At 33.5% G+C, this 25,961-nt stretch overlaps 2 protein-coding genes across 5 annotated transcripts in view; one reads left to right on the plus strand and one right to left on the minus strand.

Annotated features, from left to right (window-relative positions):
• The window catches only part of LOC142324756 (F-box/WD repeat-containing protein 4), a 45,835-nt gene extending 29,376 nt beyond the window's left edge, over positions 1-16,459 (plus strand). Inside the window, exon 8 of the mRNA XM_075365712.1 lies at positions 16,078-16,459. Coding sequence (XP_075221827.1) covers positions 16,078-16,128 — 51 coding nt within the window. The 3' untranslated portion in view covers positions 16,129-16,459. The remainder of the gene's footprint in view (positions 1-16,077) is intronic.
• The window catches only part of LOC142324757 (E3 ubiquitin-protein ligase FANCL-like), a 43,448-nt gene that overhangs the window by 9,828 nt on the left and 7,659 nt on the right, over positions 1-25,961 (minus strand). The window contains exons 2-6 of one of the 4 annotated variants that reach the window (XM_075365713.1): positions 25,344-25,454; positions 18,433-18,492; positions 14,642-14,932; positions 5,692-5,845; positions 2,130-2,254 (exon numbers count right to left, since the gene is read on the minus strand). In XM_075365713.1, coding sequence (XP_075221828.1) covers positions 2,130-2,254; positions 5,692-5,845; positions 14,642-14,932; positions 18,433-18,492; positions 25,344-25,454 — 741 coding nt within the window. Of the gene's footprint in view, positions 1-2,129; positions 2,255-5,691; positions 5,846-14,641; positions 14,933-18,202; positions 18,368-18,432; positions 18,493-25,343; positions 25,455-25,961 lie in introns of those variants that run through there. The other 3 variants (XM_075365714.1, XM_075365716.1, XM_075365715.1) reach the window with 3 other exon arrangements.

The following is a 25,961-nucleotide window of genomic DNA, read 5'->3' on the forward strand; positions in this document are numbered from 1 at the left end:
TAAATAAATATATAACACTAAAATATTGACCACTGTGTTAATAAAATTTAATATGAAATATAAAACATCAAAATAGTAATTGGATAAGTTAAACTTATATTAATTTCCAATAATCAATTTTCATGGTATCCTGAATCTTCAGCTGGTATTAATTCTAAAACTACATTAAAATATATTCTTTTAATAATTTGTAATTTTATTCTAAATTGTTTTGTATTTTGAATTATGAACATATATGTAAAATTTTGCTGTCCAGTATTGGAATAAATTACTGTTTCAGTAAACTGTACTATAAAATTCCAGTACTGGAAGCAAAATTTACACGCACCTCATAACATTATTGAAAATTTCAAAATATAAAATATATTTTTGAATAAAAAACAATTAAAAGGATATGTTTTAATGTAGTAGATGTAGAATTTATATCAACTTAAGGTGCGGGATACTGCTAAAACTAGTTATTGAAAATTAGTATGGTAATTTTAACTTAATTTTAACTTAATTTTAATTTAATTTAATTTAATTTTAACACAGTGGTCAATATGTTAATAAATAAAATAAAATATATAGTTTTATTTTCTTAGGTTGGGAACTTTGGCTTGCATTTTAGGATAGTTTTAAAGAGGTGGCATTAAGAATACAGAATTAAGGAGAAATAGTATGGTAAGGCAGGGTATTCCCTTGATGGTAGAAAACAATTCAAGTTACTTACTATCAAGGAGACTTGAAAGTTGGCCTAATGGATTTTAGAACGTGAGTAATTGCCAGAGGGAACTGAGAGAAAAGACTTACTAAAAAATCATAGCAGCTGAAATAGAGAAAGTTATATATATAGAAATATCATTCAATAAGTTTATTCACAGAAAAAGTAAATGAATGATGATTACAAAGCAGTGAATCTAGTATGGTGGTTTAGAGAAATATCAAAAGGTTACTGAATTTTGAAGAATATATGAGATACTTGTACTAAATGTGGTGTAAGATGAAAGATTGATATAAATCACGTATGAAAAACACTGTGCTTATATTCCTATTTATATCTTTCACTTTTTGTGTTTTTATAATAATATTATTTTGTATAAAACAGTGGTCTCCAAACTTTTCCGAGTCACAGAACCCTTTTTCAATTAAAAATTTTCCATGGCGCCCTACCCTAAGTAAAAGTATGACTACTCGTAAGAGATAAAAATAAATAAAATTAGTGTATTTTCATTATTTGTTTACTTTATTAACATTAAATTAATAATTATAAATGTCTTGGTTCAATTAATTACGAAGCTTTTATAATATTTCACAGCGCCTGTGAAGAGGACGTGGCGCACAGTTTGGGAATCACTGGTATAAAAGCATAAATACATGTTTAACAATATACTTGTACTATCACTATAATCTAAATACATTAATGTATGTGTACATCCTCTAAATTAAATCTGATAACATTCTGCTGTTAACTATTCATGTAATTTTAAAACCAAAATATTTTAGGTTTTTCTTTTCTTTTCTATTGAATGATTTAATATTAAACATTTAAGATATTTAAAAAAAATGAAATATAAAGCTTAGACGTCTAATACATTTTTGTACCACAAAAATTAATCAATTAAAGTCATTTAATTTATAATTTAATTACAAAACTGAAATGCGAGAAGTCAGGTTTTTATATAACTTTAATTAGAGAGTTAAATTTGAGGATCTATTAATTTGATCTAAGTACTTTTCAATGTATTTCTTCAACTCTAATATTAGCTATAGGAATAGTTTATGTAGATAAATCCATAACTGGACAAGCTATAAATCTTTCTTAATAAATAAGGAACAAAATTACGGCACATTTAATTTTAAGCAGTTTTATAAAATAAGTTTTCAGAATTTTAATTCTAATTATATTATAATTAAAAATTCTACTCTGTGGAAACAATAGTACAAAGCTTATGATGAGCTGCTAGCAACTTCCTGTTGAAGTGAATCATATACATTGCATGTATATCTCATAACTTAATAAGAATCTTAATTATATGTATTACAGTCAGATCGGTTCAGCTATTCTAGAGTGAAAAAAATAAATGATTCGTAACTTATAACAGCAGTTTTTTAATGTCTAATCTCAAACAACAAATAATATATATTACCTGTAAATTATCTTCTAAAGTTTTTCTAAATGGTGCTACAGCTTTATCAGCACCAAGAAATTTTATTTCTGGAAATGATGAAACCTCTGCAGGGTTTATAGAGACCAAAACTGAGACATTTTCACCTGTTAAAAGTTTGAAAATAAAGTGTAATTTTTTTTTATCTGGTGTGTTTGAAGTATCATTTCTGTTCTTTAACTTCACATCCATGACTTTAGCTACTACTTTTGACTTTAGAAATAAATGAACATTTGTCAATATAATGCTACTATTAGATGAATAATCATTTTATTTTTGCCCCTTTTTAGGCTGAGTAATGTTCACTTCAATAACAGATTTTTGAAAATCATAATTATGGGTAGGACTAGCAAAGGAGAAATGGTATGCTTGTAAATTTTGAAATTGAGTGCAACATTAGAAGTTCTCATTTCTTTATAAACTGCTTGGGTGCCAGTGACTAAGAAATAATCATAATAATTTATGTATTTGAACATGCACATTTAAGGTATCCTGTATTAACGTTCAATTACTTAATATTCCCAAACATCACATGGTAAACTAGTAGTTTTCTCTCATTGTATAGGATATTAAATACGATTAAAACAATATTAATAACTACGGTTTTTTGATGAAATTTTATAGGTACTTCTTTTACAAAAATTTAACAATCACTTCTTTAACAAAATTAATGCATTGAACAGTCTTCCATTTTCCTCTTCTTGCAACAATATATATTAATCCAGTTTTTCAACATATTTCACCAGTTTATCATACCACAACCTTTTCAGTCTACATCGTGAACTCTTTTCATTTATCATCAGTTACAACATTTTCTTTTGTCCCTTCTGACATTACCACCATCTTAGAACACTAGGAATTTCAATTACAACAAATCTAAAATCATATCAAAATCAGTTTGTTGAAAATCTAAACCCTAGTGAATCAGCTAATTGATCAAAACTATTCCGAAAGATCTGGATACTAACTAGTAAGGCAGTAATTATATAAGGCCAAAACTGAAGAAAAATACGTTAACATCATATGACTGTAAAAGAAACCTTTTTATGATTATTAACATACAATAAAATAAAATGAAATTGTTTATATTATTGAAAATATTTTAATAGATGTAGTGATACTTTTAAAATAAAAAATAATTGATGAATATTTATTTCTATTTTAAGCTGAAATATCTGAAAAATCATTTCCTCCTTAGGTAAAACTTTCACCATGACAATTAAAGCCAGTAATAACAATAAAATAACCTTCAAAGGCTTTACATATACAGAAATGTTGCTTTAAGAAATCACACACAATTATTGTACAGCACAGCACATTATTCTAATTTCACTATTTCTAGTTCAGTTGTTAGAAAGAGAAAGCGCTGCTACCTATTGATTAATTCAAATGTAATTTATTAATGATTAAGTCTTCCAGGTTAAAAAAAAAACAAATTTCTGTGTTATAGAATAATTTATGTTTGTTGGCATTAATTTTGCTTTAAATTTGGCAAACAGTTTAATTTATAATTATTAAATTTAGTTTTTTCAAATAGAATTGTCTGTTAGACCTCATTCTAGAAAATATTTTTAAAAATTAGATGAGAGACGGCATGGTCAAAGAGGGTCAAGACTTATGAAAATTTTACCTTTGGGTATTTTAGATATAAAAAAATCATTATCAGTAAACTAATACATCAACTAAAATTCCAATCAGATAATGCTAGGGTACAAAACTAAGCTTCTATATCTTCCCACTATTTCTCATGTAATAGTCATCTGTTGCCAGTCATACTTTCTTTACATCACTCTCTCTTTTCATTTTGTTCTCAAGCACTCTCTGGGTCTTCTAATATTCATCTCAAATTTCTATACCAACTTCAGTAATCTCTTAAACTTTAATGCCTACATTTCTCATTCTGTTTTTTCTTTTCCTTCTGTTATTCATTGGAATTTCATAGTTTTTCCTGCATTCATACCAAATGTTTAATAGCTTAGTATAATTTAACTTTTTACGCGTGCATCTTGTAATTTTAATCGATTATTTTACTCTTTTCGCCACACAATTTTAGTCTATAGATCTTTTACCTTAATCCAAGCATTAAATTTGTCTGTATATATCTTCCACATTTTCTCCACATCAGGTTCATCTACAGAAATTGTATTATTATTTATTTCTCATTCCATGCTTCAACTTGACTGTAACATTTCCTCCATTGCAATATTAAGGAGCAGTGATACCTCCTTGTTTTAACTCACTTCCTACACTAAAGCAATCGGTACTGTTAAAAGGGAACTTCATTCATCCACTATCTATAACTCGGTACATTTATTTAATAATCTATGCATGTATTTTTAATACCCCCCTTTTTTATTACTTGCTAAAAAAATTCCTCTTTCTTAAAAAGGATGTTTTTTCTATAGTAGTAAACAACATAATTACCTTACATATAAACTGGCAAGTCTTTTCAATCAGCAATCGGCAAAAGTAATTTTTACTTTCCTTCTTTCCATTCTATTACAAACTTATTTTCATCCTATTCACAGACTGTTGATTGTGCCACCTATTAAGATTATGTTATGTCCGAAGAATAAATTTGCTTTTAAGTAGCTATCAATTAATTTATCAATTTTAAGTAGTATCAATTCCAAGACAGAATGCTTACTGCAAAGTCATACTGCTGGTGAAGGTCAATTGGTGTACATTACAAATGCATAACTTGCAAACTTGCACCTTGTATGCTATGCATACAATTTCAACTATTCATGTAAAACTGTATAGAATATATAGCGAGGTATTTTTAATTCACACCAGAATGGAATAAACTGTTCTGGATTCTGAATAAATGTGATTCTCATCACCTCAACATTTTCATCAATCATTGGTCACCTGCCAAATGATCACAACAGTTCCTGTTCCCTCTCTTCTAATGTACCACTCTTGGTATGTAATGTTCCTTTCATTGGGCAGTTTTTTGTAGTTTGAAAATTTCTTAGAATTTCCAGACTTTTATGCATTTTTGAAAAAATGCAAAAAACCTTTTCTGGATTCAAGAATATTTTGGTTGATGAATGAAGCACTTTTCTTTCACCTTCTATCTGTTCAATGTTGGAAGGATTGAACTGTAATTTGGTCAAGTGAAGCAGTGAATTACAACAAATTGCAACCTTCTATACAGTAATATGTTTGTAATACAGTTTTTTAATCAGGGAAAGATTTAGGGAGAAGCTGTTATTTAATCTTAAAAACTCCTTTTCTTCAGTAAAATGGCATTCTATATTTCATTTGTTTTTTGTTAATATGTAGTAATCATAACATTTTAAAAAGTAATTGGCATTATTATAGTATATTTTGAGGCAGAATATACTGCTCAAAATATATTGAGAAAAAAAAAATTTAGAGGAGTAAATAAAAAAGTTTATGCGATTGTATAAATTAATGAAATCTATTATTTACAAATTACTAAAATTTATCTTCACCAAGCTTCTTTTGATGTTTGAAAAAAACTTGAAAATTAAGATGATAAACTTAAAAAACTACGGCTTTGTAATACAGCACTTACCTATAACTATTCTGGAATAAGTATCTCTCTTTTTAGGATATTCAGGATCAATTACCCAAGCTTTTTCTCTCAACGATTCATAAACCGACCAGAAATTTTGTAAGCTGGATATCACAGAACAAAATTTTCTAAATATTTCACATATGTTACAGCACTGAAATAAACCAACACTTTTATAAGAGATAAATATAGTAACATTACAAAAAAATTCAAATGATCATTATTAAAAGAAAATGCAAGATTACAAAAGAAAATAACACTGAAAGGCAATGTCCTATAATATTGGAATATTTCTGGATATTTATAATGTGAAAAAATTTACTTTCTAGTAAAATTAATTTGTTTTTTTTTTTAATGTCGCTACACTAAAAAGTTTTCATAAAAAAATTTTAATTTTTATGTAGCTTGATACATCTTTTTAAAAAAAAATGATCTCACAGACTTGCAATTTTTCCCATTTCCCAAAGAGCTAGCCAACTTAAATTTGACAAGATTATTCTTATGAAGGTCTTTAAAAAAAGTAAGCAAACACATACAAGGACATAAAGGATTAAAATAAATGGATGCAAAAAAATAAAAGCTAGAAATCTGAATCCTGAAATAGATGTCCCCTTTGATAGCATTAACATTATTAAGCACATTTTTAATTCAAAGATTAAAATTCATTAACAGATCTATTTTTAAGTAAATCATACCATGTACATCAAAACAACCACAAAAATCAGCATTTATTAAAAGCTTTTAATTTATTGTTTACTGTTTTGCTGGTTATTACAGGCCCTAAACACACATTTTTGAAAAATGTTGCAATAGTTTCATTTGACACCACTATTAAAATATTGCTTCGGCAGAATGGATTTGACAAGCTTTGATGGTGATATGCAAGATTATGTAAAAGTCATAGCTTCAAATTAAAAATTTGATATTTTTGCCAATTTATTCTTATGCGTGATGAATGGCCTAAAGAGTGGGGTGCAAACACGCATAAGAAAAATTGGCAAAAACATAACATTTTTAAGTTAAAGGTATGGCTTTCACATAATCTTACACATCACCATCAAAGCTTGTTGTCAAATCCATTCTGAGATACAGTCTTAAAATTTTTTTTACCTTTTAGTGCGTTTAATTTAAGAGTGGTGTTCTTTTTTTACATATTTTTTATTTTGTTATGTGATTGTTTTTCTTCATAAATTAATGAACTATAACCAAAAACTGGGTACTGGATTGAACCGATCACTAGCAGAAAATACCGATTCCTTAGTTTAAATTTCTAATTTAACTTTCGTTATATCAATTTTCATCATTAAAAAAAAAAATATATTTTTACACAATATATTTTTTTTTTGGACTCCCTAATAATCCCATTACGAGACGCCGCCCGCTAGGTCAACCCGTCGGGAGGGCCTGCAGCTAGTATAATTTTTTTTGTGGGCGAAAAACAGAATCGCCCGGAAAACAAAAATATGAAATATTAAAATTAAATATAAAATCCAATAAGACAACAAATTTAAAACAAAATAGAAACTGAAGGTAGAATTTTAAAAACAAAATTAAAACTCTAACTACAATATTAAAAACAAAGACAAAATAAAAAATTAAAACTAAAATGTTAAATACAAAAATATACACACCATACAAAAAGGGAAACTTTAACAGCACCATTAAAAAGTATGTAAAATGCTAATACTTAAATTAAAATGTTAAACCAAAAATATACAACTACCGTAAAAAAAAGTTTGTAAAATATTAATAGCTTGAAGAAATAAAAATACCCATTTCAGAACTTCTTTATTATTCCCAAGCAATTTAATTTACAACGTAAGACTGCATAACGAATGCAATCCAGAAAAATGTGGCATACAGTCAAGCAGCATTTGCATCGTACGCATATCTGCATTTTCTGCTGACATCAGGTGGTACCGGTGAGTAGCTCTCGTATATCCTATCTGCAATTGGCAGAGGACCACTTCCTTTTAGCGATATTTCCTGTGTCATCCCATGGCAACACAATATCTTTGACATGTCAAAGTTTGTTATCTACCGTAGCAATCCAGTCATCTTGCCATCTCACACGAAGTGCGTGTTTGACATGGTTAATAAAGTCGGATATAGTAACACAGGTGGTTGACAACATGCGTCTTTAGCGCACGTTCATTACCCAGAATCTGAACATGGCTAGGGATTCAGTAGAAACTCACTTATATTTTGCGATGGTTCAACTCGGCGATTGCATTGTAGATTTCGGTGACGATAGGATGTCTGGAATAAAACTTTTCTAAGGCTTGAGAGCACTGCACGAGTCGCTAAAAATAAGGATATGACGATACTTAGGGTTAATCATATTCAAAGCCTTATTTATAGCGTATAGGTCAACCGTAAACACACTCGTAAGACTGGGTAGACCAAATATGTTTGTTCGATCATTAACAAATGCACATCCAACGGTATCGTTCTGTTTCGACCCATCCGTGTATACTACTGCATCTGGGTTTCCCTTGGAGAGAATATGGTGAAACATTTGCTGAAAGAAAAAAGATGGCTTTGATTCTTTATTGTATACTGTTAGGTCAAACATAAAATTAATAAGATTGATTCTAAACGGAGGATACGAACACGGATAAATCGGAAAAATGGAAGGGCGTCAACATTTATAAGGTGTAGTAAACGCCGGGTATGAATACCTACAGGTGCAGTATAACGCGGATGGTCCTCATATCTTCAAAGGTAAAGATTTCCAAGAACTGCATCAAAAGCCGGGTGATTTGGCTATTCCTTAAGGCGGGTAAAATAAGATGCTAACGGTTCCGTCTATCCGAAAGTGATAGCTCACCGCAGTCTACAAGGATGCTTACGACTGGGCTTGATCTAAAAGCACCTATAGCAAGCCGAAGGAAAGTTCGATGTACAGCATCTAGCATTTTAAGCACGGTATTACGCGCTGAAGAGTAGGCGACACGACCGTAATCCATACGGAAACGGACCAAGGAGTAGTAAAAACGCAACATACACGACAGATAAGCACCCCAATTGGTATTGCTTTTTCAATTATTTGATGTGCTTGACCCACGGAAGGCGGCTGTCAAAAAATAAACCTAAAAATCTGACAGAAGGAGATCAATTAGCTCTCCATTGAGAAAGACGTACGGAACAAAGGGGTCTCGCAGGCGAGAAATACTGTTCTGTAGTAGCCTCTCCGCTGCGGTTGTTGAACGGGACCCAAATATGTACAGCAAAATCATCAACAAATAAAGAATATGAAACAGGCGTCTGAACACATAGCTATACCGTTGATGGCTATAAAAAATAAGGTAGCACTTAATACACTTCTTGAGATACTCCATTCTCCAAATCGGCGCTACCCGAGAGAGAATCTCCAACACGAATACAGAAAGTTCGGTCATTCAGGAAACATGAAATAAGACACCGAGCGGAAAATATACGATTGCAGGTCTACCGTTGCATCATCATGTATTTGCTAATATAGTTGTCACCGCAGAATATGATGAAAGGAGTTTTCTTTCACGAAGAAGCCCGAAAATAAACTGTTTTGGTGACCCACAAATCGCACGGGTCTTTTTCCACACAGTAGACGTAGGAGTAGTGCGTGAGATGGTGTCAACGTATTTCCTCCGACTTCTTCCCAGCGTCCAAAAATACCCAATGATATACCGCTCTAGCCTTATGGTACAAATTTAGATGTTCATCTGTAGGCCTGCAGTTAAATTTACGCAGTGTCTGCCGTTGTTTGCTAAAAGCGTTCCGGCAATCGTCATTCCACCAATAAGTGGAATGACGTGTGGGGCTTCCCGATGTCTATGGGATATATCTATTATCATTCTCAAGTATCATGGACGTAAAAGAGGAAAGTTGATCAAGGACGCCTGCGCCACTGAAAGACTGCGTGGGTTGGCTTTATGTTAACTGTTCCAATCCGTCTTTTCAACAATCCATTTACGTGGCCTTGTTCTCACCTCGTATTCGACATCAAAGGTAATAATAATTGGCCTGTGATCACTGCCGTGAAAGTCATCACAAACAGACCGATTAAGACGAGGGAGTAAACTCGGCGAGCATACGGAGAGGTTGATGTTGGAAAATGTACCAGATGATAAAGACATGAACATGTGTGACCCATCATTCAGTAGACAAAGGTCTAAAATCTTCTCACTCTGTTTACCATATTTCCTCGAGAGGAGCAAAACGTTGAGCCCCAGGAAACATGGTGGGCATTGAAGTCTCCTAGGATTAATAACGGCAGTGGGATTTGCGTGAGCAGATTTTTCATTTCTAGAGCACTGAGCCCTGAGTTCGGTAAGAGATAAAAAATTGTAGAAGTGCAATTTGAAGGGAATAGAGACCTTTACAGTAACAGCAGGAATAAGGGTAGCTAGTGATTCCTTCTAGCAGACACCTCGTTCCGCATGAAAACAGCAACACCACCACTCTCTTTACTGTCCATTAGAAAGTCATATCTCTCAGAGAAATAGCTTCTGAGCGTAATTGCATCGTGTTGTAGAAGATGCGTTTCTTGGAAGCACATGATTAGTGTGGTTCACACGCGCGCGTCCATACCCTAATATCCTCAATACGGGACCGAAGACCTCTAACGTTCAACTGGATAATGTTCATAAGTAAAGGTAGTTTCTAGTTCATTTCGTGTACACTTACGCTTCTGCATCTGAAACAAAATCCCTAATACGCATTTACATGGACTAGAGGAAGTTATATCCATCACCTTTAGTAAGGCATCCTCAGTGCTCTTGCCCGGTTGGAAACCATACTGGTTGTCCATTAGCAAATGATTAGTGGCCAATCTAACAATACGCAAATATAGGACCTTCTCAAAAACCTTGCCAATCACAGGCAAGAGCGTTAGTGGACGATAAGAACTAACAATAGGATCTTCGTCGCCACCTTTAAACAACACCAAGTCTCCACGCTTCCAACACGCCGGAAAGTAGCCGGCGAAGAGCAGTCTATTATATATTCTAGTTAGAGGACCAAGGACTACTGGAAGCGCTCGAACGATGAGCTCCACTGTCATACAATCATATCCGGGGGCCTTGTGCCGTGCCATACTACAGATCATCTGGCGCGCTTCCGTCTCGGTGATTTCAGAAGATTGTAAGTCGGTCTCGAAAATCGCGACTTCCCGCCTGACACGCCGGTAGTATGAAATCTCATCCACCATAGTGTCATCCGGGAGCAAATCATTCAGCAAAATGTTAAGGATACGGTCCTTATCAATTACCACACCCTCGCGGGTTGACAAGGCTGATAAGAGGACATCTTTTCTGCGCTTATGTCCAAGGGCTATATACACAACGCCCCAAGGGTCTGTATTCCCTTGCTACTGAACGAAGGAGCGCTAGGAATTACGCTTGGAGGACCTAATTCTATGAAAGTACCTAGCCCTCGCTCAACTGTAATCTGTATTTAGGGCCTCACGCCGATCGGGATCACCCTCTCGTTGCGAAATCCTTTTAAGTCAGTTCACAGACTGCTTCATTGCCGGCAGATTCCGAGACCACCAACCAGACATACGTTCCCGGCCAGTGCCTCTAGGAATGGCTGTTTCAGCCACCGCCACCACCGCAGAAGTGAAATTTTCTGCCAGGACATCTAATGGCAGGCCGTTAGAAAAAATCTCAAGTCTGAACTCCAACAAAGAGGAGAATTTCGGCTAGTCCGCTCTCCTATTCAGGAAGCGCCCCCGGTAAACAGGAAAGTATCAATCATGGCCATCGCGCAGCTCATCCACTATTTCAAAAAATATCAACCATCAACCAATGATCGCTAGAACAGTCGTCGACCACAGACCAGACAAGGACCCTGCCAGAGATGTTCCTACTAATGGTGATGTCAATATTTGTACCTGAAAAGGCCCTTCGTCCTTTAACCGTACTGACGTAAGTGGTCAACTGGTCTGCAACGTTAAAATCTCAAAATTGTGCTACGCGATGAAACTGTTAATTAGGCCACCACCATGATCAGTGATCCCAACTGTGCCAGAAAAGCGACTTCACATTAACATCGGCACAATAAGGATTGGACCATTACCCACAATACGAAGGACCACATCATGATACGCGTCAGAAACCTGCCGTATAAAGACACTATCAAGCGACTCCGTGCATACAATAGCAGACATACACGTATGCCCTACACAAAACTTTTTCCAGCTGTGAAAGCCTGGCAGATCACCCCTAATTATATATAGGGCTGTAGAAGGACAACATCGAGACACCGTCTCTCTACAATCTCACCTAACTCAACCTGGACTACATAAGCACCCTGGGCATTTATTTAGTTGACCAAATCTAACCATCTAAGGAATTAAAGTACAGCGCAAAGGACCTTATGTAACAGCCACACTCCTTACTAACAACTAGGTGCTCATGATTCTTGTGCCTCCTACAGTTAGCACAGGCCGGAGCCTCGGAACTATGCGAACAATCGTCACGTTTGTGGCCCTCCTCGCCACAATGGGCACCCACCATGGCAAACTCACAAAATTTATCCCTGTGACCATATCTGAGGCACTTGAAACATCTTTAGATATCCACGTACTCTTTTAGTCGGCAGGAGCCTAGATCAATAAATAGTCTGCCTGCGGACATAAATTTTTGAAAGAGACCAGAACTTACCTCAAAGACTCCGTGATATTTCTGGGTAGCACGCCTACCCGTTTTAAAGAACCTGCAGTCCCGCCAGAAGGCGGGTTCATCCAAATCAATGTTCTGTTCCCTAATGAGGGACAAGACATCTTCGTCGGTCAGGTTACAGTCCATAGACTATAATACGGGGCCTACGTGTTCTCTTCGGGTCTATTTTCACGCTTAATCGCTTAACCGCCGTGGAATCTCCAAATGCCTGAATGATCTCTGTGTCATCCGCTACCACTAATCCCTTGCTGGTCTCTTTAATATTCCTGATTTTAAGACCTTCCCGGTCACTCCGAAGGGCAACCTGGAGGTATTTTTTCAGCTGACTACTGGACACAGTCGAGCCCTCCGCCCTATTAACAAATGCAACCTCAGGTTTCTTAGAGGACTGGCTGGTTTCATGTTTGCCCATGACCACCTCAGCATACCTACGCGATTGCATCGGGGCCAGGGCTGATTTCTGAGCTATGGTTATTTCTTTAGGCTTTGAGGCAAGATTTTCGAAACCCTTGACACGAGAGCTGTGTAAGCCGCTCGGAAGAATTCGAGCCGAAGCAATAATCTCTTCTTGATAGCTGCACTAGTATTTGGGGTTAGCAATAGGAAGACATGCCACCAAGTTCCGTCAAAACATCACAAGCCAATGGAGCAGAACTGCCAGGCCTGCCCCCCGGCTTGCAAACATTCTTCATATAAATGGGTTCATACACTCCCGGGCTGTCATCCCTATATCTAATTCTGAACTATCGTTGTCAGAACCAGTATTCTAGGAAGTCGAAGGAAAAAACTCCGGCCCCCTCCTCCGGCTAGGCTTCTTACCTACCTCACTAACATCTGTCATCGTTGGAGATGACCTGACCTAACAGTATACGAACAAAATGCTTGCTGTATTCCTTCTATTACAGATATTGGGCACAAGCCCACAAGCGTGACGACTATCCGCAGCGAGCCACGGGCAGCTGGAGACCTTCCGTATTCTTCTGTCACTCTTTGCACCTCTTCGCCACTACTGGACCAAATTTGTGAAATCAAAGATCAACACACAGTTACAGACTACGGTCCTCGCTCTAAAAGAGCGCGAACAGGACTACAGGTAAAGGCCCCTTTGCTCGTAACAGGGGCTTGCGACCAGGAGTCGTTGCCACTCTTTTCGCCGCGATGGCGGGTGCTCGAACAAATCCTGCGCCAAAAATCAATGAATCCCCGCGAAAAGGGTATGAATCTTCTTAACAGCAAGGGCGAAAAACCGTTGTAGCAGTTCTCAGACAGCAAGATTATGAATCTAGGGAAGGTACACATTCGACCACTAGACCATTAGATGTTAGTATAAAAGTTGATGTTGGTTCTTCTGACCCGCTCTGCTGTTTCGTGATATGATTCACACCTATTTCTTCTTGGGTTTGAAGTTCATCAGCTATTTCTGTTACGTCCAACTCCAGGTCTCTGCAAAAAATCACTCCTCAGCTGGTATTCAAAGTTTTGTGGTACATCATACTTACTTGTATACTACCCATATTAGTAATACGTAAGAGAGATCTACATTGTTATGGGTTTCAATTAATATCAATCCATTTCTTAATTTTTTTATGTTCTTCAGTAAGCCACACGATCCCGTTACAACCTTGTTGATCAGGAAGGACCTTGTGAACAGAGCCACATTACTGACTATTTTGCATAACAACAAATCCAATGTTTTTAATCTACGAGGCTGCTTCACAATTCACATTTACTCCATTAATGATATCCTCATCAGACAAAGCTGATCGAGGCATTTTCACAAGATTGGATTTGGTGGTTTGGACTACCAACCATCATAAAGGTTTCTTGCAGGCTTTTAATTTTGATCCTTCGAGGACCAGTGATGTAATGGACTACTCCAGCAAAGCGAACACGTATTGGAGCGAGAACTAAACACAACTGGATTCGGACCACGTGCTCAGAGGACATTGTTCAAGACTCATTACGTAGAGCCATTCACTCATCAGCATGATAGTTTCCACCTTGGGTTACGGTTGCACTTCATAAGATGTCGCAACATCACCGAGTGTACATGTAGGAAGAAATAGTGTAGAATGTTGTAGTTGTGTAAGGGTACATATTGAAATTGTGTACTGTTCTTAGTGTATTGTATGTGTATAGTGTAAAGTGTTCTGCAGCTCAGTGTGTAGTGGGAAGAAAGCTGCAGAGGCTAGGCCCACGGGGACACCAACCCCCCCAAAGTCTTAAAGAATAAGACTCCCCATCAGAGAGTAGAATAAAATAAAGTGAAATATGTTATGGCATACCTCAGTCAGTTGTGGTAAAACTACATCAGGTAAATCTGCATATTCTAATAATGGTTTGCAGTTTGGATAATTATTTGGTAATTTGATATCCAATATATGTTCATAACCGTTATTATCCACTTGCTTTAAGCTTATGGTACTCAATGTTGCATCTGTTTTAATAACATTATCTATTCCAATATACTGTAATTCTTTAAAAATTGAATTGTATCGATAAAACCATGAATAATCTATTACAGTTCTGTTAATAGATGTCATGTTCATATCACTAGTTGTAGCTCCTGGTAATACCTACAATAAAAAATAATTTTATGAATCATACCTTGTCTAATCTTCACAAATTATAGCTGAGAAAAACTTTATAACATTTTACCATAGAAAAAGTAATTATGATCTAAACCTACTAAACAGCACGATAATTTCATTATAAATAAAACTTATAATTGCATTAAAAAAAATTGAATTGGCTTTCCCAAATAATTTCATGCATTGTTATGAGTGGGATAAGTCATGCTCTCATTTTTAACATACAGTTATAATTTAGCTAGCAGATGTCTAGGGATTTTTGCATCTACAACAGATACATTTTTTTGTCTACTTACAGTGAATTGTATTACCACTGATAAATAGTTTAAAGTCTGATTTATTTCATTAAATTACTAGAAAAATTTAAAATGCATAAACATGCTCTGGAAAAAACAATGATTAAATCAGCAAATTGTAAATAACTGAATGACCAAAACCTTATTAATTTTACAGATAACACTGATAAACATAATTTTTGTTTCCTAGCATGCGATACATGAATTTAATCTGTTTTTTGATGCTGAAAACGAGTGTGAACTCGGAATCTTTCTATCAAACCAATTTTGAAAAATTTTTAAATTTTAATTAAAGGATTTATTTTTATTTTTCAACATATAGTTAGTTAGCATTTTAAGCTCCTATATTATATTTTGTTAGCTAATTTTTTATTGTTTACTTTGTTAATATAATTTGTAAGCTATAAATAAACAATACTAGACAAAAAATTAAATCGCATCAAAATTAGTCACATATTATGACATCATATATAATACTGAAGAGTGAGCCTTCATGGAAAAGATTAATCATGTCTGTGCAGGTCAAAACATGTAGTTGAAAACACAGCTATGCTGTTTGTATTAAGCACTGGATTTAGGAATGAATTAATTTTGTTCAGTCTTATTGCTGTCTTAAGTTTGGTATTAGTGCAGTAACATAATGCTTCAAAATTGTGTAAATGATGTGGAAGCCTTTTGTTATGTATGTGGTGAGTTTACCATAAAAGCAAATAGAAAAAACATTACACCTTTAATTAAAAAAGCATATCATTTGTACTTTCAGTGTAAAATTTGTGATTAGGATAAGATGTGGGCTCCTTATATAGTATGCACTAATTGTTCTGTATATTCAAGGGGATGGCTGAAAGGTACACGGAAGGCTTTGCCATTTGGTGCCACCTGTGAATGTATGTTTTGAAAGCAGCGATGAAGAATCAGGCAGTACTGAAGAAGACAACAATGATTTTGATTTTGAATTATCTTCCAATATGCCACATCTTATATCACAAGGCGAATTAAATGACTTGGTTAGGAAGCCGCTATAAAGGGAAATGGAATACTTACATGCTAGCCGATTACTGTTGGACATTAATTCGGGATGTGCCTGAGGCTATTTACAAAAGAAAAGCATCAGCGTAGTCATTCTAACAGGTATGACCATGCAAAATTATAAATTTTAACTACTACATTTTTCCTTAATTTTTTTTGAAGCATAATATATTTAAAATTAAAGGTGATAGAAAAATTGTATTTACAAATCTGTAATGTACACAAAAAAGCAATTCAAGAAATAGTATTACACTTTAAAGAAACATTAAAAAACATTTTTTTTGTGTCTATCAGTGTAATTATATTTATTCCAATCTCTACAAAAGAGTTTTGTATGTTTAAGACTTTTATCGAGACAGATGAATGTTTGGTTAGGATGAAATGATTTTCTAGTCAGAGTTGCATTTAAATGCAACTCTGTTCCATTTAATTTACTGCATTTTTCAAATGCAATGAATTTCATCAGTTAGATGTAACAGTAACTACTGTTACATACTAAATGAGTGTGTGTGGGGAGAGGTGCAGGAGATTTAAAAGATTAATTAAAATTATCTAAGAAAAGATTTACGTATTAAAATAATGTATTTAAATAATAAGTTTGTCAAACTGATCCATCTGGAACACTTCTTAACTGGGAGTCATCCTCCTAACCATCAATTCTCATTTCTTTTTTTTCAAAAGAAAAAAGTTGAAATTTGTTAATGATATGATGAAAACAAAATGTTAGATAACTTTTCTGATACATATTCAGGAACCACTATACCGGTGGGCCAAAGATCACGTCCTACGAGAAAAATTTACAATTTTTTTTATTAAAATACAATTTTTTTTCCAGATTAAACTTAAATAAAAATAAGATTCATTTTGTAAAAGTACACTCTCCATAAAAAGAAATAAAAATAGTCACATTTTGTTTGGAAAATCAAAGGAGTGTTTCTGAAACACAATTCAAATTTTTAGTTTTACAAAACTAGAAAATCACCTGGTGCAACCATTCACACAATGGTTTTGAAATTTGAACAGACTGGATAGGTGGGAGATGCTAGAAGACCAAGCTTGCCCAGAAATAATGAAAATATTGAGTCTGTAAGGAACAGTGTATCAGTGGATGTCCCCACAGTCAGTTGGGCATTAATCGAACATCATTGCGTAGAATATTACCAAGGATTTAAAAGTGATTCCTTACAAAATCTACTTAGCCCATAAAATGGACTTGAACAATTACGCATTATGCCTGGAATACTGACAGCAGTTTATTAACATTGACGATTCCTTTTGCCAAATTTACGGATGAGTGATGAAGCCCATTTCCACCTTAGGAGGTTTGTCCAGAAACAAAATGCTCATTTTTGGGATACTGCCCAATCCCCAAGTTACACATGAATGCCCTTTTACAGCCACAAACAGTGAAAAGACACAGATATCAGTAAATGTTTGAGGAATTGTTATTTCCAGATCTGGAGATGACATCAAAGAAGCCTGGTTCCAGTAAGATGGAGCCAAGGCTCATACCAGCAGAGGCACAAGAGAATTTCTTAGGTCAAATTTGGGAAATTGATTCATTTTGAGAAATTTAGATTTTCATTGGGCTCTAAGGTCACCAGATCCGACAGCTCCTAATTTTTTTTTGTTTGGGGCTATTTGAAAGAAAATATTTATGTAAAAAGCCCCAAATTTATAAGAGCCACTGGAAATCAACACTCAAGCTGAAATAGCAGCAATACCAAAAGAACACTGTTTTGAACTATGCAAAATATATTAAAAAGAGATTAGATTTGTGAGCGCTTCAGAGGTCAGCATTTGAAAGATATTATTTTCAAAACCTAATACAGTAAATCATATTTTGAATGAAATTTAATTTAAAGATAAAAAAAATTAATTTTGAGTTAATTTTTAATTAAAAAACTAAATTAAGTTATTTTTGGCCCACCTGGTAATAGGAACTGATAACATTACAACTGCATATAAGAGATATATATATATCTCTCTCAATTATGTCCTTAGGTTTCATACAGAACAAGCATCATGTTACAAGTCTATCAAAACTTTTTCAGACAAAACAGAAAACATTACTAAAAATTGTAAAATTTAAAGATCCAGTCTCGATCACATTTTCTGCAAACACAGGCAAAAATTAATAATATACTTAATAATGCATACATTATTTTGCTGTAAGGCTATCAGTACATCAGTCAAACAAGAGTAGTGATTCTGTTCAACCTGCAAAACAAGTAAATAAATAATACAAAAATTTTATAGTTACAGTATTATTAATGAAATTAAGATTAAAATATATTAAACAGTAAAAGTAGATAAATAAAATAATGACCTTCACAATAATGAATCTACTAAACAACTATAAAAACGTTTATTGTTATAAGTAGTTATTGTAATATAATAACAACTATAGATTACTATAATACAAGAGGTGGATCAAAAAATAAGTTACACCCTTGCCAGGTTCTTGAACTGAAAGAAATATATTAATGTCTTGTGGTGGCAGCACTAGTTGTTTTGTTGTTTTCACGCTCCCCCAGCAGCAATTCTGCACGACATTCAGTACATGTGTAATATTGTCAATATAGCGGTGACCTCTAGAGGTTTCGTCCAGCATACAGCATAGAAGTGCATTCAGTAGTCAGATTTTTGTGGGCAAAAAATTACAATTGTGAAATTCATCGCCAAATTGTTGAGGCATATAGTGAGAATGCAGTGCATGCCCCATGAACACATAATGGTGCCAAATGTTTAGAAACAGACAAACAAATGTGACAAACTGTGTGCTGGATGTCCTTCAACTGCAAACAGGACAGGTAATGTGGAATGTGTGAATGAAATGATCTTGAGTAACTGGCGCATTAAAATTAGAGAGATTGCATGTGAACTTAACATCAGTTATGGTAGTGTGTTTGCGATTATTCACGATCTGCTAGGTTATTGTATGATGTGTGCACGATGGGTGCCACATCTGTTGACTGACAACCACAAACATCAATGTTTTGCATTTGCTCTTTCTTTTTTTTCAACATTATTCCAAGACTGGTCCACAGTTTTGAAACAAATCATCATAGGGGATGAAGGCTGGGTGCTTCATTACACTCCTGAGACTAAATGAAATTCATCACATGAATGGAGACACAGATATTCACTGCAGCTGAAAAACATGAAAACATCCCCACATGTTCCAAAGGTTATGCTGACAGTCTTTTTCGATTCTGAGAGAGTTGTTTACAATGAATTTATGCCTCGAAGAAAAACAATCAATGCTGAATCTTACTGTTGAGACTAAAAAAATTATTTTTATATTGGCCTGGCTGTATTTGAAAACTACGAGCATGTAACCAACAATATAGCAATACTGTTTCTTGATATGATTCTAAGAAATTTTCTTAAGTTATAATACTTGGCAAGTCCATGTTTATTTTTATGATAAATAAAATCACAATAGATTAAACTATATTTATATACATCAAACAATTATAATGTTAGTTAATTTATCATAAAGTGTTTGTCTGCTGATGTAATTATAATACTTGTTGAGAATAGGCTTACGCATTTTTATGCCATTTAAAAAATACTAAAACATTTCTTTTTATGGCAAAATACTTAATAATTTATAAAGTACAAACAACATTAGAAATATTTAATACCAATAATATAAAATAATAAGTTGTATTTAAAAGAAAGCAATTTGCTTCTGCAAATTGAAAACTAAACTGATGTTTTCAATTTGGATAACAGGCACCATACTAGCCGTCATAGTCCAAGCTTCAAGATTCAATGCAACAGCAGCTACAATATCTATTAGCTACCGGAATTACTTTTGCACAAAGGTAATGGAAAGTGCTTATTAGATATAGCTAGATCTCCTAATCTAAAAGCCTAAAAATTTCATTTCAAACTCTTAAATAAACTGCTAAGTGGTATGCTAACATTCAGTTATTCTATATTCCATTTTGAAAAAATCTCTTCTCAGGCAGTTTAAGGTTGATAAATCCATTCTAAATAAAAGTATTCATGGTTATTGAAATTAAAATGTATCAGAATTACTCCTTTTCTTGAATTTGAATCAGAAATCCGCATTATCAAAAAATTTTTGTTTTTAATGCACCAAAAACTAGAAAGACTGCTTGGCACTGCAGACTAGATATAACAATAATTTAATTTTTTCAAAAATACCAAAACTTAAGAAAACGTAAAAGTACACAAAATGTTTTACAAGTGTGGCGTACAAGGAAGAAAGCAACAATATGAGGATGTAACAGGGCAAAATAAAAAAAATTAAAAACAAATTTTTAATACGTAGGTAATGCACTCATACAATGAAATAATTAGCAAGTGAGTGTAAATTAGCAAGCTGTCATGTTTGGCATTTCTCATACACTACGAAACTTCCACATTACAATTCCACTTGTGGATAAGAATAAAAAAACATTAACACTTGAATGGTAAAATTGCTTCTATGAAATATATTTTTTAAACATTTTATGCTTTGAGTTTAAGTGATAAATTAATCTATATAAAAACAGAGTATCCACTTACAAACAATTGTGTAAATGGATACTCTATTTTTATATAAACTGTATAAATACCAATGGTACCAAATGTTAAGAAAATTAAAGATAAATTAATCTAAAAAAAGGCCTCCTCGTTTCTACACTGAGGAAAAATAAATAAAAAAACTATTAGTATCACAGATTTTTAATAATCTGTGATAGGTTCTTAAGCTGGTTACATATCCAAAAAACACACATCTAATTTAAGATCGGACCAAAGTGCTGCATAAGAGATAAAATTAAGGAAGAATACAGGAAGAACATTAATTATTCAGCCGATTTTATGGATTAATAAAAAATTAAGAAAGCAATGTAGCGGGTGTTGATTTTTTCAAATGTTAGGTACTAGATTTACTGATGACTTTGAATAAACACACCAATGCAATGTAACCTCTTGGGGGATCATTAGTTGAGCAATGGCTACTGCTGAGCAGCTTTCCTGAGACAGTTCACAAACCGTTTCAACAAAGACAACTCTCTAATCCACCAAGGGGCAATTCTCTCTCGGCCTGAGGAATTGAATTCTCAGCGACATTGATGAAAGCCAAAGAAAATCTTTCTGCCAGGTCTTCCAATTGATTATCATCCAGACTTCGATCTAAAATAGGGTGTCTAATAGAGAAAATATTAACAAATTTAGGCCAGTCCGCCTTTCTGCTGAACAGAGACAATGCATCTATAAGCATCTTGCAACTTACTTACCAACTCAAAGATAATTAATTGATGATCACTAGAACAATCATCAACAACAGACAAGATGACAAAAATCATTCAGTAACTTCTCGGTCTTGTTGGTAACTGTTAAATGGTCTACTGGTCTTCTGGTGCAATTGTTAAATGTTTTGTTTTTTCTTTATTGGGTTGTACACGTAGAATTTCTTATGAGGTTGTCTTATTTTTAATTATTTTTTGCTTTATTTTGTATTGTGAGTCTTTAAACTCTTGATGATGATAGTCTTCAAAAATCCTTCAGTTCGGTGACTTAAAGCCTTTTTTTTATGATTTAGTTATGATTCACATTTTTTTTAGAACAAACAACAACCATACCATGAATATTCCACCAACAATAATATCACCTTCCATCTACCAGTCTAGCATATGTTGGTAACTCACCAAAAACATTAAAGACCTAATTCATATTTCACAACAAAACCTTCTACTAATTCACCACTATCATCTGTAACTCAAGTATGCCAAAGCAACTTAGCATTTACATTTGCTCCTAGCCCTACAAGATGGTTGCTAACAAGACCAAGAATTCAATATTTTTTCTAAATGTTCCTCAGTGGAATCTCTATTTTGAAAATATGAACACAAAAATCAAGACCATCAATAATAAGTTTAGCATTGATGTAATGAGTATCAGGAACCTGCCTCAAAAAACACAGTCCAATGTCCTCCTACATAGAACTGCAAATATACTATTACTTCCAGTATAACATTTTTGGCAAATATTAAAACCTGGCAGTTCGCCCTATACCATATATGAATGCTACAGAAGAATTATATCAAGGGACCTCCTTTCAACAATTTCACCTAACTCTCTATCTTAACAATGTAAGCACCTTGAGAATTTATCTGTCCAAACTTAACCATAGAATAAATTAAAATACATCTCAACAGCTCTCAAATAACCACAGTCCTTACTATTGACCAAGTGCTTACAATCCTTGCGCAATCTTCTGCAATTTATATAAGTTGGGGTCTCAGACCTTTTTTAGGACACTTCACACTTGTGAACCTTGTCATCACAATGAGCACAGAGTAAAGCCTATTGACAGAATTTTGCCTTGTGACCAAATCTACAACACTTATAACATTTCTGAACACCGATGTACTCTTTGACTCTACAAAATGAGAAATCCACAAAAAACAAACTAACCTCAGCTACAAGCTTGTTAAAACAGACTAGATCCAACTTCAAATACACCCTGATATTTTTGGGTGTAATCTTTACAAGTTTTTAACAAAAACCTACACTCAGACTTGACTGTCACCTCATCCAAGTCGGTGTTTTGCTCCAGTATGAGAGACACAGCCTTTTCAAAACAATCTACATCACAGATAAAAACTCCGAGGCCTTCTTTCATATTTCTGGTCACCTTGATCTCAAACCTTTTACTAATGGCAGACTCTGAAATGACTGTAACCATCTCTTTGTCATCCGCTACAATAACCAGACCTTTGTGAAGACCTTGTGAAACTGACTGTCATCCAGACATTTTACGTGACACAAAAGATGGTCACGTGGAAAACTTGTTTGAAGTTAATAAGTGTTGTAAACAAGACTGTTTCAAATGCTCTGCTCAACAGTAAAACATGCACTTAAGTATGCATTGCTTTGTTATTTTTTTATTAACACCTAAATGCGCTAAATAATTTATGATAACCTGTATAATGGTACATTACCTGGCAGTAATGTGGGAGACATATTGAAGAATCATTATTAAAATGAGTAAAACCATTAAAAGGGCAAGAATAAATAATAAAGAGTAGACAAAGAATTACAATGTCATTAACTTGCCATTGCTTATTGTTATTTATTACCAAACAGTACTATACCCCACTGCTCACAACTGATGTATCATGAAGTATGAATAATCAGAGCTCTTCAAAGTTGAATGCAAGCTTTGTTGGTGACTACACCAGCTTGTCTGAAGTGCCTAGGATCTGAACTGCTGTGAAGCTGTTTTGAACTCGGCAAACGTCAGACATATCTATTGAATGAACCATAATCATGTAGTTGGAAGGATGCGATTCATGTAAGTGATAATGACAATCTGTTGTATTGTTCACCTAAAATATCACCTTTTCTAAAGAATTATGCTAGAAATTATATTGCACTATAAAAATACATTGTAAAACAACGAATAAATACCTGTTTTTCACATTCATTAACAAATAAATTTATTAGTTAATATCCTGAATATAAATAAGTAGATGTGAATCACTCTTATGTTTCCAGAACTGGAATATCAGTAAAATGTTTAGAACACAAAAACTATTTCAAAGGTGGAAGAATGCTTCCTGCATTTCATCTGCCAGTACATAAGAATTGTTTTATACAGAATTATAATTGCTGAGAATTAAAACAGATGAATAAAAATCAGAAATTATTGAATGCATAAGTACAACCAATACAGCTTAAAGTGCAGTCACTTAATTTGAGCACAAAAGAATATTGTGACATCCAATTACAAAACGCTGGAAACCTTGAATATGATATAAAGCAAAGCAGGAAATTTGGTGTTTGGTGAGGCAAACTAATATGTAAGGTTCTTTAATTAACTGTGAAAGCATAGCCAAGTGAATTACTCTGCTAATAACCATCAATACAAATCACTGCAACTGGATTAACCTGGCAAAGGTCAGAAAATTCTTGTTGTTCCAGGTGACTAATTTTTTAAATGTTGTCTCAGGGTCTAAAAACATCATTGGAAGTTGTAGTGGAAAAAGATTATACAGATGAATAGCACACATATCAGGTAATACTAAACAAGCATTTATCTTGAACATAAATAGTAGTTAAAAACTGGTAACATTTTGTGAACTGATAAAGCCCACTTCAAAAACATCATAAAGATAATACTTTGGCAGCATCATCAAAACATATATAAACCTCTAATATGGCCAAACTACCCAACCTTCTAATAATTTAATATAATGATTGAATTTTGAATCAAATATTTAACCATAGCCACGGTTGACATGTAATGATGTAGATTGTAAATTAAAAGAGAACAAACTGGGAGTTTTTGAACAATTTATGCAATGTTATTTACTTCAATAGTAAACAATGCTATACTTAATAAACTACCTGAAGTAAACTTATTCAACAAAAATTAACTGGTACTGTTGTTCCAAACAAACATAGAACTATCATTTGCAGAGGAATCCCTGAATAAAGTCTGCTACAGTATACTCCCTGAATAATATATGACAGTTCCATACCTTCAAGGTGTTCAATATAATAACATATGCCTTCTCCAGTCAAAGAAAACAGTAACAAGCTTTTAGTAAATAAATTTATTCTTCACAGTTACTTTGAGGACAATTACATGACAGGTGGATTGGAATTGTCATCTTCAAGATAAAACTGGTTTCTAAAGATATGACACCACTCCCATGCTTTACCATTTATATAGAGAAAATATTACTAGTAATATTTGTCTTATACGCTTTAATATGAGGATGACAATCTTAGGATAAAAACCTTACCAACTCTATGGTAAAAATATACTGTTAAAAAGCGTTGCTTATATGAAGTATACTAATATTACTGTAATATTCAGTAATTTTGAGAGTGCAAAAATCAAATGATCAAAAATGTAATTGAAAATTTTATACAACTTAAATCTTTTTCTTCTGCTTAACTGTGACAACATAAAAGCCAATAACTTTTTCTTTCTTTTAAGATTAATCATCAACTGCAGTACATTCTAGTAATCTAAAAAAAAAAAAATGATTTCCATATAGTAAACATACTTAACTAATGGTATTTAATAAATAACTGACCTGTTTCAAAATGTTATTTACAGCAGACTGAAATCCTGGAGGATATTTTATCTGAATGTCTTTAACAGAAGGATAATGAGGAGTACTGATAGAGAAAACTACTTCAATTCCCTATAGAAGATACAACAAAATAATAGTAATAGGCATTTTAAATTTGAATCATAAAATTAAAAAGGTTGTACAAATTATAGAATTAACGTTCAAACAACATTCTCTAATTGAATTTCACACACACTTTCAGGTAGGAAGGATTAACTTTCTCGCAAAGATACTGCTCATGGAAAGAATTTAGCTTTTAGTCTATTAAGAGCTTTTAAATTAACTAAAAATTACTAAGTTCATATCTGGAAATAGTATCTACACATTTTGAGTACAAACTGGTAAAAAGGGTAATTATATATAATTAGGGGTTCATCTTAGATTTTGATGAAATTTGTAATATACCTTATTTAGGACTAAGTTATTCATCAGAAACACCTTTCACTCAAGTTACGTCCTTTGTAAGTTACACAGTAGTAAACAAAAGTTTTGTAATTCAAGACTACAAGTATAATATACATTTTAGGACTAAATAATAAGTTGTTATATACAATTATGGACTCAATCTAACAAGCAAAT

The sequence above is a fragment of the Lycorma delicatula genome, chromosome 5 (assembly GCF_047948215.1).
Source record: "Lycorma delicatula isolate Av1 chromosome 5, ASM4794821v1, whole genome shotgun sequence".
Lineage (NCBI taxonomy): Eukaryota > Metazoa > Arthropoda > Insecta > Hemiptera > Fulgoridae > Lycorma > Lycorma delicatula.